This window comes from Delphinus delphis, chromosome 21 (genome assembly GCF_949987515.2).
Source record: "Delphinus delphis chromosome 21, mDelDel1.2, whole genome shotgun sequence".
Taxonomy (NCBI): Eukaryota; Metazoa; Chordata; class Mammalia; order Artiodactyla; family Delphinidae; genus Delphinus; species Delphinus delphis.
In genome coordinates this window covers 5,334,858-5,355,828 of record NC_082703.1, presented here as the reverse complement: position 1 = coordinate 5,355,828, position 20,971 = coordinate 5,334,858, and the positions used below count along the sequence as shown (strand labels likewise).

The following is a 20,971-nucleotide window of genomic DNA, read 5'->3' as shown; positions in this document are numbered from 1 at the left end:
TTTTTGTCCCAGTACCATACTGGTGTTTGTTTGTTTGTTTTATTATATAAGTTTCAGGTGTACAGCACTATAATTCAACATCTGTATACACTACATAGTGATCAGCACCACAAGTCTACTTACCATCCATCACCATATAGTTGACTCCCTTCACCTGTTTCTCTTACCTCCGAACCCCCTTCCCTTCTGGTAACCACTAATCTGATTTCTGCATCTATGAGGTTTTTTGGTTTTATTTTGTTGGCTTTTTTGTGTGTGTGGTTTTTTGTTTGTTTGTTCATTTGTTTGTTTTGTTTTTAGATTTCAGATATGAATGAAATCGTATGGTATCTGTCTTCCTTCATTTGACTTATTTCACTTAGCATAATACCTTCAAGGTCCATCCATGTCGCAAAAGGCAAGATTTCATTATTTTTATGGATGAGTAAGTATTCCACTGTGTATGTATACTAGGTCTTCTTTGTCCATTCATCCATCAGTGGACACTTAGGTTGTTTCCACATCTTGGCTGTTATAAATAATGCTGCAATAAGCATAGGAGGGCATATATTTTTCCTAACTAGTGTTTTTGTATTTTTTGGATGAATACCCAGAAGTGGAATAGCTAGGTTGTACGGCAATTCTTAATCTTTTGAGTAATCACCATTGTTTTTCATAGTGGCTGTATTGATTTACAGTCCCACTAACAGTGTACTAGGGTTCCCTTTTTCCATATCCTCTCCAACGTTTGTTATTTTTTCTTTTTTATAATAGTTATTCTAACAGGTGTGAGGTGATATCTCATTGTTGTTTGATTTGCATTTCCCTAATAATTAGTTATGTTGATTATCTTTTCATGTGCCTGTTGGCCATCTATATGTTTTCTTTGGAAAAATGTCTGTTCAGTTTCTGTGCCCGGTTTTTAGTCAGGTTGTTATTACTTTGTTATTGAGTTGTATAAGCTCTTTATGTATTTTGGATATTAAGCCCTTATCAGTTATATGATTTGCAAATATATTTTCATTCAGTAAGTTGCTTTTTCATTTTGAGATGGTTTTCTTTGCTGTGAAGAAGAATTTTAGCTTGATATAGTCCCGTTTGTTTATTTTGCTTTTGTTTCTCTTGCCTTTGGAGTGGGTTCCACAAAAACCTTACTGAGACTGATATCAGTGAGATTATTGCCTATTTTTTCTTCTAGGAATTTTATGGATTCATGTTTTATATTCAGATTAATCCATTTTGTGTTCATTTTTGTGTATGGTGTAAGGTATTGGTCTAGTTTCTTTCTTTTGCATGTGACTGTACAGCTTTCCCAACAGCAGTTGTTGAAGAGACTCTCCTTTCTCTATTGTATATTCTTTGTTCCCTCATTGTAAGTTTATTGTCTGCGTATGTATGGGTTTACTTTTGTACTCTCAGTTCTGGTCCATTGATCTGTGAGTCTGTTTCTGTGCTAGTACCATCCTGTTTTGCTTATTGTGGCTTTGTAGGAAACAAAATATACTGTTTTGATTACTGTAGCTTTGTAGGAAACAGTCATCCCTTGATATCTACAGGGGATTGGTTCTAGGACCCTTAAGGTATACCAAAATCCATGGATGTTCAAATCCCTTTTATAAAATGCCATATAACCTACCCACATACTCCCATATACTTTAAATCATCTCTAGATTACTTATAATACCTAATACAATGTAAATGATATGTAAATAGTTGTAAATAAAATGTAAATGCTATGTAAATAGTTGCCAGAATGCAGCAAATTTAAGTTTTGCTTTTTGGAACTTTCTGGATTTTTTTCTGAATATGTTCAATCTAAGGTTGGTCGAATGCATGGATTGAGCACCCACAGATATGGAGGACCAGCTGTAATTTGAAATCAAGGAGTATGATACTTTCAGCTTTGTTCTTCTTTCTCAAAATTGATTTGACTGTTGGGGATCTTTTGTGCTTTCACACACACTTAGTTTTTATTACTATGGCTTTGTCAGAAGCATGATACCCCCAGTTTTTTTTTTTTTTTTTTTCTTCTCAGAATCACAATTTGGAGTCTTGAGTTTCCACACAGATTTTAGGATTGTTTTCTCTATTACTGTGAGAAATACCTTTGGCATTTTTACAGGGATTATGTTGAATCTGTAGGTGGCTTTGGGTACTATAGCCATTTTAACAATATTAATTCTTCCAATCCATGAACATGGGGTATCTTTCCATTTCTTCATGTCTTCTTTGATTTCCTTCAGCAGAGTTTTGTGGTTTTCATTATGCAGATCTTTCGCTTTCTTGGTTAAAATTATTCCTAAATATTTTATTGTTTTTCATGCTATTGTGAATGGGATGGTTTTTTTTTTTTTAATTTCTCTGTCAGACGCTTCATTATTAATGTAAAGGAATGTGATTGATTTCTGTATGTTGATTTCGTATCTTGCCACTTTACTGAAATCATTGGTTAATTCAAAGTTTTTTGACTGGTTCTTTGAGATTTTCTGTATGTAGGATCATATCATTAGCAAATAACCACAGTTTTACTTCTTCTCTTTTTATTTGGATGACTTTAATTTTTTTTTTGTCTTGACCAGTTGCTCTAGCTAGGTCTTCCAGTACTAAACTGAATAGGCATATTGAGAGAGGACGTTATTGCCGTGTTCTTGATCTTAGGGGAAATGCTTTCAATTTCTCTCCATTAAGTATAATCTTAGCTGAGAATTCTTAATGAAGAATTAATGTTGAATATTGCCAAGTATTTCTGTGTCTATTGAGCTGATCATAAGAATTTTCTGTTTTTATTCTATTATTATTATTATTTTTGTGTGTGTGTGGTACGTGGGCCTCTCACTGTTGTGGCCTCTCCCATTGTGGAGCACAGGCTCCGGATGTGCAGGCTCAGTGGCTGTGGCTCACGGGCCCAGCCTCTCCGCGGCATGTGGGATCTTCCCAGACCGGGGCATGAATCCGTGTCCCGTGCATCGGCAGGCGGACTCTCAACCACTGCGCCACCAGGGAAGCACTTATTCTATTATTAATATGATACGTTTCATTCATTGGTTTTTGAGTGCTAACCCAGCCATCATGCAGTCCTGAAATTAGCCTCACTTGGGTTATTTAATATATATAAATTTATATGTATATATATAAATTTAAAATTTGCCAATGTTTTGTTCAGGATTACGGCACTTATTTTAACAAGGGAATTGTCTGTAGTTTTATCTTTTCTTGCAATCTTTTCTTCTGGTTTTGGTGTCAGGGTAATTCTGGACTCATAAAATGAGTTGGAAGGTGCTCCCTTACCCCTACTTTCTGAAAGAATTTGTTTAATATTGGTATTATTCCTATTTATTTATTGTGGAAGAGCACTTAAGAGGAGATTTACCCCTGTAAATCTAAGCCCCTAGAAGTTTTATAGTTTGGATTTTAGTTTTAGGCTTATGACCCATTTGAGTTATTACTTTTTTGTGTGTGTGTGAGAAAGGTGTAGGGTCAGTGTCTAGAGTCATTATTTTCCTTGTGAATGCCCAAGTTGTTCCAACACCATTTATTGATAATTCTCCATTGAGTTGCATTTACTCCATTAACAAAGGTTTTGTTATCTCTATGTAGTTCTGTTTCTGGGGTCTCCATTTTGTTCTAAGCTCGTTGTCTATTCTTTTGTGCATACTACACTGCCACTATTATAGTTTTTATTAAGTTTTGAAGCTGGGTATTTTTGGTCCTTCAATTTTCCTCCTCTTCCTCCTCCTCTTCCTCTTCTGCCTCTTCTTTTTCTTCTTCCTTCTCTTCCTCAGCATTAGGTTGTCTACTCTGAGTCTTTTGCCTTTCCATATAAACTTTAGAATCAGTTTGACTATGTCCACAAAATAATTGCTGGGTTTTTTTAATTGTAATTGCACTGAATCTCTACATCAAGTTGTGAGGAACTGACATTTTAACAATATTTAGTCTTCTTATCCATGAACATGGACTATCTCTCCATTTATTTATACCTTCTCTGATTTTCTTCATCAAGTTTTGTAGTTTTTCTCATATTGATCCTGTAAAATTTTGTTAGGACTATTCCCAAGTACTTCATTGTTTTGGTGCTAATGCAAATGGTATTGTGTTTTTTATTTCAAATTTTTATTTTTCATTGTTGGTATAAAGGAAAACAATTTCCAGCAACCTCACTATAATTGTTTATTAGTCACAGGAGGCTTTTACTGTTATTGTTCTTTGGCTAATTATTTGGTATTTTCTTTACATAGGCAGTCATGTAATCTATGGATAAAAATAGTTTTTGTTTCTTTCCCACCTGTATATTTTCACTTCATTTTCTAGTCTTATTGCATTAGCTAGGACTTCCAGTAAGATGCTGAAGGGAGTGGTGAGAGGGGGCATCCTTGCCTTGTTTCTTTTTTAGGAGGAAAGCTTATAGTTTCTCACCATAACTGTGATATTAGCCACAGATTTTTTTCTAGATGTTACCAAATTGAAGAAGTTCTCTCTATTCCTAGTTTGCTAACATTTTGTATAAGTGCGTTTGGATTTCGTCAAGTGCTTTTTCTACAGCAATTTTTATGGTCACTGATTTTTATTCTTCAGCCTGTCAGAATGATGGATTATATTAATGGATGTTTGCATAATAAACCAGCCTTGCATACTTGTGATAAATCCCATTTGGTTGTAGTATATAATTATTTTTGCACATTGTTGGATTCAATTTCCTAATTTTTTGTTGAGGATTTTTGCATCTATGTTTATGAGATCTATTTATTGATTGATTGATCTGTAGATTTATTGATGAGGTCTACAGATTTATTGATATGTAATGTTACTTTGTCTGGGCTTGATATTAGGCTAATACTGACCTCATAGAATGAGTTAGGAAGCATCACATATCAGTGCTGGGAGAGTAATATGGCTGCGATTCCATGGCACAAAAGCAGTAGAAGCTCCATGTTTAATGCTTCTCCTGGATTCTGTCCTCAGTGCTTTTTCTCTTGACTGATTTTAGTTTGTATCCTTTCCATATAATAAACCATAACTGTGAGTATAACAGCTTTCAGTGAGTTCTGTGAGTTCTTCCAGTAAATTTTATAAAACCTGAGGGTGGTTTTGGGAATCCACTGAACTTGAGATTGGTGAAAGAAATGAGGACAGTCTTGGGGACTGTTCTCTCTAACTGTGCAGTGGGTCTAAACTCTACCCACCCTTTTTTCCCCCAGCTTTACTGAGGTATGATTAACAAATAAAAACTGCATATATTTAAGGTGTACAGGTATACAATGTGATGTTTTCGTATATGTACACATTGTGAGATGATTCCTGCATCAAACCAGTTTACATATACATCATCTCACACAGTTATCATTTTTTGGTTTGGTGAAAATACTTCTACTTCTTAGCAAATTTCAAGTATGCAATACAGTATTGTTAACTGTAGTCATCAAGCTGTACATTAGATCCTGAGAAATAACTCATCTCATAAATGAAAGTTTGTACCCTTTTTTTTTTTTTTTTTTGGCGGTACGCGGGCCTCTCACTGTTGTGGCCTCTCCCGCTGCGGAGCACAGGCTCCGGACGCACAGGCTCAGCGGCCATGGCTCACGGGCCCAGCCGCTCCGCGGCACGTGGGATCTTCCCGGACCGGGGCACGAACCCTCATCCCCTGCATCGGCAGGTGGACTCTCAACCACTGCGCCACCAGGGAAGCCCTGAAAGTTTGTACCCTTTGATCAGTGTCTCCCCTTTCCTCTCACCTTTCAGGCACTGGTAACTACCATTCTACACTCTGTTCTATTATTCAGTTTCTTTAAAAAGTTGTTTTATATGTTTTGCCCAGTTTTCTAGTTGAATAAGAATTAGTAAGGTACCAGTTACTCTGTTGTGACCTGAAGTAAAAATGGCACCTTAGTATTGTAATTGTTTAGAGATGCAAAAATCTGTAAATGTTGACAGCATGCTTATTTTTACCCCACAAATAAAAAAATAAGCACAGCTCCTGACAAAGTTTATATTACTTCCATGATGTATTTTTACTTGTGCCTTCCACTCATTTATAGCAATGTGGACCTGATAGCTGTTGTAATCCTCGAACTTGTGTGCTGAAACCAAATACACAGTGTGATAGAGGCTCATGCTGCAACAACTGTCAAGTAAGATTTTAGTTTATTACTATCTTCTAAGTATATAATGAATTATGTCTTGGATACTTTAGAATACATAGACACTTAGCTGTTAAGTCAAAGTAAATGACCTTTCATGTAAAGAAAAAAATACTAAATTCAGCATGATGTTTCTGATTTTATGAGTTATAGTTGGATGTTGAGGCCTCCTTATAATGCCATTATTCTCCCTAATGATGCTATTGTTTTTAAGTCTTTTTTTCTTTTACTCTAGTTCAACAGAATTCCTTTATTCTATTTTTAAAATGTCCTACTGTTTTTAAGTCTTGACTGAGAGCTATTACAGAATTTTTTGATACAGAAGATCACCACTAAAAAGGACTGTTTTCATTTATTTTATCCTTTTTTTTTTTTTTTTTTTTTTAATGGTACGCGGGCCTCTCACTGTTGTGGCCTCTCCCGTTGCGGAGCACAGGCTCCGGACGCGCAGGCCCAGCGGCCATGGCTCACGGGCCTAGCCGCTCCGCGGCATGTGGGATCTTCCCGGAATGGGACACGAACCCTCATCCCCTGCATCGGCAGGTGGACTCTCAACCACTGCACCACCAGGGAAGCCCCCAATATTTATATTTTTGTGAATAAAAGTTATATTTTAGGTTGTAATGGGTATCTGTAAGTATGTAACTGAAAGATACAGCAATTTTCCATAAATGCATAAATAATGAAACTCACTAGATGTAACACTTTCCAAATGCTACGTGTTAGCACAAAATTTAAACTATGAATTTGTTATACAAAGATCATTTGACTTAAATGTCACATTTTAGCTTATATGGTGAAGATGTTGATTCCTGTCCCCTGTTTTACTTTTCAGCTCTTCCAACATATGTGTGACAGATTCGTCACATGAGAACCCCTCTATTGAACAATCTGCCAGTGTTCTGTGTTCTTCACTATCCTTTGACTGATGTGGTTTTATGTTATTTTTCTCCTAGAATCTTATCGTGGTTAATTCTTACCTCCATAATCTTTTTAGTGTGAACTGGAAGTCATCAATTAAGAAGTATGAGATAAATGCCCAGTTAAGATTCTTTATATAAAATTTCAGAATAGTATACATGAAAGTGTTAATTAACCATAGGATAATTCAGGAGAAAAATTACAATTGGGTTCCTTTTTTTCTGAGACTTCAGTAGTTGACCTGCCTCTTTTAATCACTCTTTGGTTTCCCACTGTTCATTCTCAGTTATTTAGGTTTCACATTTTCATAGAATTACAGATATTCCATACTTAAAAACTATGGTTTGAATAAGTATATTTTATTTGGAAATTATCTAAATTTCATAATTTTTGCCCCAAAGGAATAATTATCCCAAGCTAAAAGCTACTTTTTCTCCCTTCTACCAAAGCACAAACAAAACTTGGGCTCTCATTATATCATATTTGTGTTATCCTTTTCCTTGTACATATGTCTTATCTCCTGTTTTGGTTGATAACATTCAATTTTTTTCAATATGATTATCATAAGACTTTATAACAAGAAGATAGAGACATTAATGAATAAGTACATCATCAAATTATAAATAGAATTAGAGCAATTTTAAAATAAATATTGATGAACACAACAACCTTATATATAATGCTTTAATTTTTATGTTTTAATTTCTATTAGCTTATGCAAGCAGGTGCTGTATGTAGGCCCATTGCGCATCCTGAATGTGATGTTCCTGAGGTTTGTAATGGAAGCTCAGGAAGCTGTCCGGCTGATATAACTATACACAATGGACACAAATGTAAAGGAGGAAAAGCTTTTTGTTTTGATGGAGGCTGCCAAGATCTTGATGCACGTTGTGAGAGCATATATGGAAAAGGTATTGTATTGTAACATCTATGTAGTTGGCGCTCAGTATTTTTATTAACATTACCAAGACAATGGACAATTATATATATTTAAATTCTTTATTCTGTTTAACTCTCTATTTTTAGTTTTTTGAGCTTATTAAGGTATAAATGAGAAAAATATGTTTAAGGTGTACAACGTAATGTTTTGATATACATATACGTTGTGAAGTAATTGCCACAGTCATCTACTTAACATACTCATTGCATATGTATACCCAGGAATAGGCTTACTGGATCATAAGGTAGTGCATTTAAATTTTTGAGAAGGCTGTCTACTGTTTTCCATAATGGCTGTACCAATTTTCATTCCCACCAACAGTATATAAAAGTTTCCTTTTCTCCACATCCTTGTTAATACTTATTATCTTTTTCTTTTTGATAACAACTATCCTAAAAGCTGTGAGTTGTGGTTTTGATTTTCATTTCCCTGATGATTAGTGATGTTGAGCTCCTTTTCACGTATCTGATGGTCATTTGTACGTCTTTTATTTCAAGAAATGTCCATTTAGGTCCTGTGCTATTTTTATTTTTATTTATTTATTTATTTATTTATTTATTTATTTATTTGCGGTACGCAGGCCTCTCACCGCTGTGGCCTCTCCCGTTGCGGAGCACAGGCTCCGGACGCGCAGGCTCAGCGGCCATGGCTCACAGGCCTAGCCGCTCCGCGGCACGTGGGATCTTCCCGGACCGGGGCACGAACCTGTGTCCCGTGCATCGGCAGGCGGACTCTCAACCACTGCACCACCAGGGAAGCCCCTCCTGTGCTATATTTAGATCTCATTATTTGTCTTTTTTATTGAGCTGTATGAGTAACATATATTTTGGAGATTAATCCCCTATCAGATATATGGTTTACTAATATTTTCTCCCATTCTGTAGGTTTCATTTTTGCTTTGTTGATTGTTTCCTTTGCCGAGAAGTTTTTTAGTTTTATGCGTCCCACTTACTATTTTTGTCCAGTTTAGTTTCCAAGAGCTTTCTCCCTATGTTTTCTTCTAGTAGATTTGTAGTTTCAGGTAAGTTTAAGTCTCCTCAACCACCTGCTTTATTGAGATACAATTGGCATATAACATTGTGTAAGTTTTAGTTGTACAGCGTATTGATTTGGTACTTTTATATATTTCAGGATCATTACCTCCATAGTGTTAGCTAAACATCCGTTATGTCACATAATTACCATTTCTTTTTCATGGTGAGAACATTTAAGATCTACTGTCTTAGCAACTTGGCTAATTCTTGTCAAATATTAGTTTGAGAACCCCTCTATTGAATAATCTGAGAGTCTTAATGCATTTCTATGGCTTTATGGGAAGTTTACTATAACTAGTTGCTGGAGGAAGAAAAAATTAAGGCCTGGTACAGATGAGTCTGCTCAGTATTTGACACCATTTGGAAGTGGATTCCCTCCGCATAATTATAACCTCTCTCAGAGGTGTTTTTGAAAAATGATGTAGGAAAATTCTCTTATTGTGTAGAATCCTAGCAGTGTATGTGGTTTCCTACTTTGTCCGAAAGAGAGAAATTCAGAGGCAGTATTGATATTTGACAGTGACTAATCATGTGCAATTAATTAGGACTTGAAAAAAATAATATTAAAAAATTAATAACAAGAAGTTCTAGAGAAGGTGTATGTGGTTGTGCCTGTCAGGTAAAGCAGGGAATGTGAAGATTTTGTGTTGCATGTAAAGTTCAACACAGGGCATGCCACATAGAGGAGGCTATGTATGATCAGATAAATAACATTATCTGTCCTGTGAATGCTAGCATTTTTTCCCAGGTACCCTAGTACTTTCATAGCGAATCCACGTACAAAGAGTTTATGGCTGCAGGGATGGAGACCATGTGTGGGTTCAAAAATAGAATTTCCCTCCGCAAGATGATCTGATTACTTTTGTTGCTTGGTTAACAACCATGGGCTAAGTCAACAGCAATGGGCCAAAATTCAGATTCTGATATAGCACAATGCTGTGACAGACTGGCCAGCCACTGTGCCAACTTGATGACGTTAGATCTCTCCCAACATATAAAGGGCAGCAGTTTCCTCTCATTGGAATAGAGACATAACGTGGATATGGATTTACCTTTCAGGTATCATATTTCTACTAGCAGCATTAACCACGAACTTTTAAAAATTGGGATATAATTATGTAAAGTGAACTTCATAGATCTGAAGTGTATATTTTGATGTAATCCTCACTTCAATTAAAGAGTAGAAAATTTTCATCAGCTCAGTAAGTTCTTTTCTATCTCTTTTCAGTCAGTTCCTTTAAGGCAATAATGGTTATCTTTCCTATTATCATATGTTAATTTTACCTGTTCTTGAACTTCATATAAATGAAGTATTTTATCATATGAGTATTCTACAGATAGTTTTTACATTCTCATATTTATGGACACTTGGATTGTTTCTAGGTTTCTTTTCTATTATGAATAGAGGTGTTATGAGGCTTCATATATAAGTCTTTTTGTAAATATATGTTTCTGTTTCTCCTGAGTAAAGATTTTGGAGTGGAACTGCTGTCTTAAGAGTAGCTGTATGCTTAATTTTATGAGAAACCTGCTCACTGTTTTCTAAAGACATTATACTACTTCTTATCTCTACCAGCAACATGAGAACTTCAGTTGCTCCATGTTCTTGGTGACATTTGATGTTGTGAGTCTTTTTAATTTTAGTAAAATGTAAATGTAAATGTAAATGTAAAATGGTAGTTGATTCTGGCTTTAATTTGCATTTCTATCATGATTGATATCAAAGATGTTGAGCACATTATTTGCTGCTTATTGACTACATATATGATATATGGAATATATATATTTTCCGTTTGTAGTGTTCGTTCACATCTTTGCCCATTTTTAATTGGGTTTTTGCCTTTTTATTATTTATATGTGTAATTTATACGTTCTATATTCAAATGCATTTTAAGATATAAGTATTGTATTTTTTCCCAATATGCAGTTTCCCATGTACATTTTTAATGGTGATTTTTGATAAGAAAACTTTAATTTTGAGGAAGTTTAGTTCATCAAATTTTTTCTATAGTTTTTCTAAGAAGTATTTGCCTACTCCAAAGTCATCCACATATTTTCCTGTTTTTCTCTGAGGTTTTGATTTAACTTTTATTTTTATTTATTTAAACTTTTCAAAAATTTTTATTGGAGTGTAGTTGATTTACAGCATTCTGTTAGTTTCACGTGTACTGTAGAGTGAATCTGTTATACGTATATGTATATCTACTCTTTTTTAGATTCTTTTCCCATATGTGCTATTACAGAGTATGGAGTAGAGTTCCTTGTGCTATTCAGTAGGTCCTTATTCGTTATCTACTTTATATATAGTAGTGTGTATATGTCTGTTCCAATCTTCCAGTTTATCCCTCCCCTGCCCCTTACCCCCTGGAAACCATAAGTTTATTTTCTACATCTGTAACTCTATTTCTGTTTTGTAGATAAATTCATTTGTAACCTCTTCCATATATAAGTGATATCATATGACATTTGTCTTTCTGTGTCTGACCCACTTCACTCAGTATGACAATCTCTAGGTCCATTTTTGTTGCTGGAAATGACATTATTTTGTTCTTTTTTATGGCTGAGTAATATTCCATTGTATATATGTGCCACATCTTCTTTATCCATTCCTCTGTTGATGGACATTTAGGTTGCTTCCATGTCCTGGCTATTGGCTATTGTGAATAGTATGCTGCAGTGAACATTGGGGTGCATGTATCTTTTTGAATTATGGTTTTCTCCAGATATATGCCCAGGACTGGTATTGCTGGATCATATGGTAGCTCTATTTTCAGTTTTTTAAGGAACCTCCATACTGTTCTCCGTAGTGGCTGTACCAGTTTTCATTCCCGCCAACAGTGTAGGAGGGTTCCCTTTTCTCCAGACCCTCTCCAGCACTTATTGTTTGTAGATTTTTGATGATGGCCATTTTGACCTGTGTGTGGTGATACCTCATTGTAGTTTTGATTTGTATATCTATAATAATTACTGATATTGAGCATCTTTTCATGTGCTTTTTAACCATCTGTATGTCTTCTTTGGAGAAATGTCTATTTAGATCTTCCACCCATTTTTTGATTGGTTTTTTTTTTTTTCTGATATTGAGCTGCCTGAGCTGTTTGTATATTTTAGAGATTAATCCCTTGTTGGTGGCTTCATTTGCAAATATTTTCTCCCATTCTGAGGGTTGTCTTTTACTTTTGTTTACCATTTCCTTTGCTGTGCAAAAGCTTTTAAGTTTAATTAGGTCCCATTTGTTTATTTTTGTTTTTATTTCCATTACTCTAGGAGGTGGATTGAAAAAGATCTTTCTGCGATTTATGTCAGAGAGTGTTCTCCCTATGTTTTTCTCAAAAGTTTTATAGTATCCGGCCTTACGTTTAGGTCTTTAATACATTTTGAGTTTATTTTTGTGTATGGTGTTCGGGTGTGTTCTAATTTCATTCTTTTACATGTAGCTGTCCAGCTTTCTCAGCACCACTTATTGAAGAGACTGTCTTTTCTCCACTGTATATTCTTGCCTCGTTTGTTGTAGATTAGGTGAACATAAGTGTGTGGATTTATTTCTGGACTTTCTATCCTGTTCTATTGATCTATATATCTGTTCTTGTACCAGTACCACACTGTTTTGATGACTGTAGCTTTGTAGTATAGTCTGAAGTCAGGGAGTCTGATTCCTCCAGCTTTGTTTTTCTTTCTCAAGATTGCTTTGGCCATTCAGGGTCTTTCCTGTTTCCATACAAATTGTAAAATGTTTTGTTCTAATTCTGTGAAAAATGCCATCGGCAATTTGATAGGGATTGCATTGAACCTGTAGCTTGCTTTGGGTAGTATAGTCATTTTCACAATATTGATTCTTCCAATCCAAGAACATGGTATATCTCTCCATCTGTTTGTGTTGTATTCTATTTCTTTCATCAGTATCTTATAGTTTTTGGAGTACAGGTCTCTTGCCTCCTTAGGTAGGTTTATACCTAGGCAATTTGTTCTTTTTGATGCAATAGTAAATGGGATTGTTTCCTTGATTTCTCTTTCTGATCTTTCGTTGTTAGTGTATAGGTGTGCAACAGATTTCTTTATATTAATTTTGTATCCTGCAACTTTACCTAATTCATTGATGAGCTCTAGTAATTTTCTGGTAACATCTTTAGGGTTTTCTGTGTATACTATCATGTCATCTGCAAACAGTGAGAGTTTTACTTCTTTTCCAAGTTGTGTTCCTTTTATTTCTTTTTCTTCTCTGATTGCTGTGGCTAGGACTTCCAAAACTATGTGGAATAAAAGTGGCGAGAGTGGACATCCTTGACTTGTTCCTGATCTTAGAGGAAATGCTTTCTGCTTTTCACCATGGAGGATGACGTTTGCTGTGGGTTTGTCATATATGGTCTTTATTATGTTGAGGTAGGTCCTCTCTCTCCCCATATTCTGGAGTATTTTTTTTTTATCATAAATCACTGTTGAATTTTGTCAAAAGTTCTTTCTGCATCTATTGAGATGATCATATGGTTTTTATTCTTCAATTTGTTGATGTGGTGTATCACATTGATTGATTTGCGGATATTGAAAAATCCTTTCATCCTTAGGGTAAATTCCACTTGATCATGGTGTATGATCCTTTTAATGTGTTGTTGGATTCTGTTTGCTAGTATTTTGTTGAGGATTTTTGTGTCTATGTTCATCAGTGATATGGGTCTGTAATTTTCTTTTTTTGTGATATCTTTGTCTGGTTTTGGTATCAGGATGATAGTGGCCTCGTACAATGAGCTTGGCAGTGTTCCTTCCTATGCAATTTTTTGGAAGAGTTTCAGAAGGGTAGGTGTTAACTCTTCTCTAAATGTTTGATAGAATTTGCCTGTGAAGTCATCTGGTCCTTGCCTTTTTTTTGTCGGAAGATTTTTTTTTTCCAACAAAAGGTTTCACATATTTATTACTGAGCTACACAGTGAGCAGTGATGAGGAAAGATCAAGAAAAGAGGAGAGAGCCATTCCATTTTTCCCATCAAACACAGGCAGCTGTTCCAGACACTAGTGATGTTCTGATACGTTAAGATGCAATTGACCTTGATCACATAAATGTGTGACACTTCACGTGCGGTTCCTTATAGACCCAGCTTAGTTCTTCTCCAGTGTCTTCTCTTGGAGTTGTATCTGATTTTATTACCAGTTTTTATTCGAATTCATTGGGGAATGGGACGATTCTGCTTTCATTTTTGGCCAGGAATCGCTTGATCCTGAAAGTCTTGTGAGAAGACATGGCGAGGAGCAAATTCAACCACACATAGGATGGCAGACAAGAGAAAAGAGGAGGAAGTGAGTGGAAGGACATATTTAGAAGGCCTGTTGGAAGATTTTTAATCACAGTTTCAATTTCAGTACTTGTGGTTAGTCTGTTCATATTTTTTATTTCTTCCTGGTTCAATCTTGGAAGGTTGTATCTTTCTAAGAATTTGTCCATTTCTTCTAGGTTGTCCATTTTATTGGGCTATGGTTAGTTGCTTGTAGTAGCCTCTTACGATCCTTTGTATTCTGTGGTGTACGACTTCTCCTTTTTCATTTTTAATTTTATTGACTTGAGTCCTCTCCCCTTTTTCTTTATGAGTCTGGCTAAAGGCTTATCAATTTTGCTTATCTTTTCAAAGAACCAGCTTTCAGTTTCATTGGTCTTTGCTATTGTTTTTTTTTGTCTCTATTTCATTTATTTCTGCTCTGATATTTATGATTTCTTTCCTTCTACTAACTTTGGGTTTTGTTTCTTCTTCTTTATCTAGTTGCTTTAGGTATAAGGTTAGGTTGTTTATTTGAGATTTTTCTTATTTCTTGAGGTGAGATTGTATTGCTGTAAACTTCCTTCTTAGAAGTGCTTTTGCTGCCTTCCATAGGTTTTGGATGGTCGTGTTTTTGTTGTCTCTAGGTATTTTTAGATTTCCTCTTTGATTTCTTCAGTGGTCCATCGATTGCTTAGTAACATTGTTTAGCCTCCATGTGTTTGTGGTTTTTATAATTTCTTTTCCTGTATTTAATCTCTAATCTCATAGCATTGTGGTCAGGAAGCATACTTGATATTATTTCAATTTTCTTAAATTTACCAAGGCTTGATTTGTGACTCAAGATCTGATTATCCTGGAGAATGTTCCATGTGCACTTGAGAAGAAAGTGTATACTGCTGCTTTCAGATGGAATGTCCTGTAAATATCAGTTAATCTCTCTGAACTAATGTTTCATTTAACACTTGTGTTTTCTTATTAATATTCTGTCTGGATGATCTGTCCTTCGGTGTAAGTGCGATGTTAAAGTCCCCCATAATTATTGTGTTACTGTCGATTTTCCCTTTTATGGCTTAACATTTGCGTTATATATTGAGGTGCATGTTAGGTGCATCTGTATTTACAACTGTTACATCTTCTTCAATTGATACCTTGATCATTATGTAGTGTCCTTCCTTGTCTCTTGTAACAGTCTTTATTTTAAAGTCTATTTTGTCTGATATGAGTACTGCTACTCCAGCTTTCTTTTTATTTCCATTTGCCCCTCACTTTCAGTCTGTGTGTGTCCCTAGGTCTGAAATGGCTCTCTGGTAGACAGCATATATATGGGTCTTGTTTTTGTATTTATTCAGCCAGTCTGTGTCTTTTGGTTGTAGCGTTTAATTCATTTACATTTAAGGTAATTATCAATATGTATCTTTTTATTGCTATTTTCTTAATTGTTTTGTGTTTGTTTTTGTCGGTCTCTTTTCTTCCCTTCCTCTTTTGTTCTCTTTTCTTGTGTTCCCACTTAGAGAAGTTCCTTTAGCATTTGTTGTAAAGCTGGTTTGATGGTGCTGAATTCTCTTAGCTTTTGCTTGTCTGCAAAGCTTTTGATTTCTCCATCAAATCTAATGAGAGCCTTGCTACATAGAGTATTCTTGGTTGTAAGGTTTTTCCCTTTCATCACTTTAAAGATATCATGCCACTCCCTTTTGGCCTGCAGGTTATCAGCTGAAAAATCAGCTGATAACCTTATGGAGATTCCCTTGTGTGCTATCTGTTGCTTTTCCCTTGCTGCTTTTAATATTTTTTTCTTTGTATTTAATTTTTGTTAGTTTGATTAATATGTGTCTTGATGTGTTTCTCCTTGGGTTTATCCTGTGTGGGACTCTGCACTTCCTGGACTTGGGTGACTATTTCCTTTCCCACGTTAGGGAAGTTTTCAACTGTAATCTCTTCAAATATTTTGTCAGTCCCTTTCTCTTTCTCCTCTTCTTCGGGGACCCCTATAATTTGAATGTTCTTGCAATTAATGTTGTCCCAGAGGTCTCTGAGACTGTCCTTCTTTTAATTGTTTTTTCTTTATTCTGTTCTGCAGCAGTGATTTCCACCATTCTGTCTTCCAGCTCACTTATCTGTACTTCTGCCTCAGTAATTTTGCTATTGATTCCTTCTAGTGTATTTTTCATTTCAGTTATTGTATTGTTCACCACTGTTTGTTTGTTCTTTAGTTCTTCTAGGTCCTTGTTAAGCATTTCTTGTATCTTCTTGACCCGTGCCTCCATTCTTTTTCCGAGATCTTGGATCATCTTTACTATCATTATTCTGAATTCTTTTTCTGCTAGATTGCCTATTTCCTCTTCATTTAGGAGAGGCCTTTACCTTACTTCTTCATCTGCAACATATTTCTCTGTCATCTCATTTTATCTAACTTACTGTGTTCGAAGTCTCCTTTCTACAGGCTGCAGGATCGTAGCTCCTCTTGCTTCTGGTGTCTGCCCCCTGGTGGTGGAGGTTGGTCCAGGGGCTTGTGTAGGCTTCCTGATGGGAGGGGCTGGTGCCTGTTCTCTGGTGGGTGGAGCTGGGTCTTGTCCCTCTGGTGGGCAGGTCCTTGTCCAGGGGTGTGTTTTGGGGTGTCCAGGAGCTTAGTATGACTTTAGACAGCCTGTCTGCTGATGGGGGGGCTGTATTCCTGTCTTGCTGGTTGTTTGGCCTGAGTAGTTCTAGCACTGGAGCTTGCAGGTTGTTGGGTGGGGCTGGGTCTTGGTGCCAAGATGGGGATCTCCAGGAGAGGTCATGCCAATTAATATTCCTGGGCGGTCCTGCAGCCATAAGTCAGTGCTTCCCCCCTGGGGGCTTGGGTTTGACCCCTGTTTGGAGAACTAAAGTCCTGAAAGCTGTGCTGTGCAACCAAATAAACAAAATAAAACAGAGAAACTAAAACCAAGAAAAACCATAAAAACAATCCAAAAAAAATCCCCAATGAAAACAAAAAAAAACCAATTAAACAACCAAACAAAAAACCAAAACAAACAATAAATAATAAACTAAGAAAACAAACAACAACAACAAAAAAAAACCCCCCAAAACAAAAAATACCCCAGAAAATTTTTAAAAAAAGAAATAAAACAACAACAACAAAATTCTCTGGGGCCTCTGATACCAGTGTCCTTGCCCACATGGTGAGCTACAGCCAACCTCCACCTCCCCAGGAGACACTCCAAGACCTCTAGGTAGGTCTTTGGACCCGCTGTGGGCACTGTGGAGGCAGCTCAGACTTTGACCTGGCCCAGCTCCTGCATGTACGTGCCCACAAAGTCCACAGCTGCTAAAGCTGGATCCGTCTCAGCCGTGGGAGCGCTCATTGTCCCTTCAGATGTTCTATAGGTGCTGGGTTTACCAAGCTGATCGTGGTGGTTAATCCGTGGCTTGTGCAGCTGCAAGGAGAGATTTCAGTTCTTCTTAGCTGCACAGCCCCTGGGGCTCAGCTTTGGTTTCGGCCCCACCTCTGCATGTGGGCTACCTCAGGCATCTGCTCACTGCCCAGGCGAGTGGGAGCGAAGGCAGCAACTGGGGGCATGCTGGCCTGTTTCGGCGGGAGGGGGTGGGGCAGCGACTGACTGTGGCGTGCGTGCTCACTCAGGTGGGAGGGGGATAAGGTGGAAACAACTGGGGCACGCATGCTCACTCTGGTTGGAGCCCCTCCTAGTGCCTGTGGTGGCATGGGCTGGCGTGTGGGGAGAGAGGCTGTGATGGCAGACCCGCCCTTCATGCATCACTCAACAGTGGCTCCTCACTTCTGTGGTGTTCCAGGCTTCTTCCAAGAGCATTCCCAGTTGCAGAGCTCCTCACTTCTGTCCCCTCAGGCTGTCTCCGAGCAGCCAACAGCCCTCCTCTCCCTGGGTCTGCTCTCCAAACCCCATGTTCTGGCACTGGCAGACACCCGTTTCACCCTGGGGCTTGCAGGCTGTGGCATGGACCATCTGTGTAAATCTCGCTCTGTCTTGCCTGCCACAGACTGGTTGCTGCACTTTCCTCTGATAGCCCTCGCAGCTCCCCTTCTATCTCAGCTAATTGCCCTGCCAGTGAGGGGGCTTCTCCAGTTGCGGGAACCTCTCCTCTCCTTCAACTCCTCCCAGGAGAGCAGGTCCCATCCCGTTTCCTCTTTTCTTTTTCTTCCTTCTCTCTCTTTCATCCTACCTGGTTATGCGGGGATCTTTTCTTGTCCTTTTAGGCGTCTGAGGTCCTCTGCTAGTGTTCAGCAGGTGCTTTGTGTGAATTGTTCCATTTGTAGATGTATTCTTGATATATTTGTGAGGAGAGCTGAGCTCCAGTTCCTCCTATTCCACCATCTTCACCTTGAACCTAACTTTTCTTTTAAATCATTATTTCTTGGAAAGATTATTATTTTTTCATTCCATTGATTTGCTATCTCTGTTTAAAATGAGTTGATAATATAATATAGTTCCATTTCTAGATTTCTTCTACATCAATCTGTTTATCCTTATGCTATTAATTACTGTAGTTTATAGTAAACCTTTATATATTAGGTAATATAAGTCATTCAACTTCATTTATTCTTTTTCAATACTGCTTTGGATTTTCTGAGTCCTTTTCATCTCCATATAAATTTTAACATCAGCTTGCCAATTTCTAAAAAAAAAAATTGCCTCCTAGAATTTTGATTGAGGTTGTGTCAGATTTATAGATGAATTCTGGATTATTAATATCTTAACAATATTGTGTTTTGCAACCCATGATGCTTTAAGTAGCATTTTGTAGTTTAATGAACATATTTTTAATATCTTTATTTTATATTAATCCTAACTACATTTTAGGTTTTGGTACTATTGTAAAAAGTGTTGTTTTTATGAAGATTGGTTTTCCAGTTGTTTGTTGCTAATATGTAGAAATACAATCGATTTTTGTATCTTGACCCCTTATCTGTGATCTGATATAGTAAGTCATAATGATGCCTACTAAATATAGAGAAATCTTATTCTAACTGGTCATCACAGAATAGAGAATTATACCATGATGTAGATGAACAATTGTTAAATGGAAAAAATATTCTATAATAAGAATTCAGAGTACTTGCTCAGAGTGAATCATCATAAGAAAAAAAATTTACATTTTGTATATTGCCTGGTAACTAATCAAACATCTAGCGCTTTCCGAGTTATTTCTTCCTATACAAATGCTGACAAAGATGATATGAAATTTACTGCTAGAAGCAAACTGACTGTATACTTTTTTGTCTAAAAAGCTATATTTCGCAGAGATCACTGGAATTTGATAATGACCCACAATACCTACCACACTGGCTCTACTAGTATTTTTTGTTGACTTTCTTGGATTTTCTACACACACACACACACAATCATGTCTTCTGAGAATAAAGAATGTTTTACTTTTTATTTTCCAGTTTGTATGTTATTTACTTCTTTTTATTTCCTTACTGCACTGTATAGGGTCAACATTGAATGAAAGTAGTAAGAAATTAGTAAAACATTGTTGTGATTTAGCGATGTTCTCTTAGATGGAGAACGCTTAATATTACACTTAGTTAGATAAGTATAGTATTAGCTGTGTGATAGTACCTGTAGGCTTTTCCTGCTGTCTCAGGCATGGGCCCACGTGGAGCATCCGTGGAGGCAAGGCCTGGAAAGCATGTGCTTGCTGAGCAACAGTGGATCCAGGGTCTAAGGCTCTGGGCAGCACACAGGACTGGTGACTGGGTGCCCATGGAGCAGCTCTGGCTCTGGGGTCTGGGGCATATGCAGCGTTTGGGGTGGAGGGGCAGCCCTGGTCTTTGGCCAGAACACTAGCAGCTCTTTCTGGGTGGGGTGCAGCAGCATCTTCTTATTTGGGTGGAGATGGCTCTTGATAGCCTCATGGAGAAAGCTGCCAGTGTCCTCTGTGGAGCGGGCTGCTGGGGTCCTCCTGTGGTGAGCCCTGTGGGGTCCTCGACTGTGAAAGCTGTGGGGTGTCCATGGCTGTTGTGGAGGCCCTCCTGGCAAACTCTGCCGTGTCCTCTGGAGAGCAGGCCACTGGGGACGGTGGTGGCATCCACTGCATGACAGATGCTGATAGTCCCCACCCTTCTGTGTTCCTGCCGCTCTCCAAGTATGTCCCCTAAGTCATCTACCCAGTGGTCCTTTCTGTCCAGTTAGTCTCCTTTTTTGCTCCGCTGTGTTGCTATAGGTTCTTCTTTTTTTTTTTTTGCGGTACGCAGGCCTCTCACTGTTGTGGCCTCTCCCGTTGCGGAGCACAGGCTCCAGATGCGCAGGCTCAGCGGCCATGGCTCATGGGACCAGCCGCCCCGCGGCATGTGGGATCTTCCCGGACCGGGGCACGAACCCGTGTCCCCTGCATTGGCAGGCGGACTCAACCACTGCGCCGCCAGGGAAGCCCACTATAGGTTCTTAATCGTACCCTTGAGCCCCTCCCAGGGCTATTTTCGTTTGTAGAGAGCTAACTGTTGTTTTTGTGTGTTGCGGGGGAGGGAACGAAGGCTGGAGAGATCTCTTACTCTGCCATCTTGCTGATCTCTTCCTTAATGAGAGTTTTTTAAATGTCAGAGAAGTAGATGTGTGTCCTAGTCTAGTTCTTGATAAAATGTCCAGGATAATTTTACCAAGAGAGATCAAGGCCTCAAAAATTCTTTACCAATAAATTACCAATAAATTATTTTCTTTACCAATAAATTACCAGTTAATTACCAATAAATTATTA

The 20,971-nt window shown here is 37.5% G+C and overlaps 1 protein-coding gene and 1 pseudogene across 5 annotated transcripts in view; one reads left to right on the top strand and one right to left on the bottom strand.

Annotated features, from left to right (window-relative positions):
- The window catches only part of ADAM32 (ADAM metallopeptidase domain 32), a 167,090-nt gene that overhangs the window by 82,708 nt on the left and 63,411 nt on the right, over nt 1-20,971 (top strand). For all 5 annotated transcript variants that reach the window (XR_009517859.1, XM_060001103.1, XM_060001104.1 and 2 more), the window contains 2 exons: nt 6,015-6,107; nt 7,750-7,948. Coding sequence is in view for 4 of the 5 variants with exons in the window: in XM_060001103.1 (XP_059857086.1) it covers nt 6,015-6,107; nt 7,750-7,948 (292 nt within the window). In the remaining variant the exon portion in view is untranslated. The remainder of the gene's footprint in view (nt 1-6,014; nt 6,108-7,749; nt 7,949-20,971) is intronic.
- On the bottom strand, nt 14,025-14,244 carry LOC132417542 (large ribosomal subunit protein eL39-like; annotated as a pseudogene).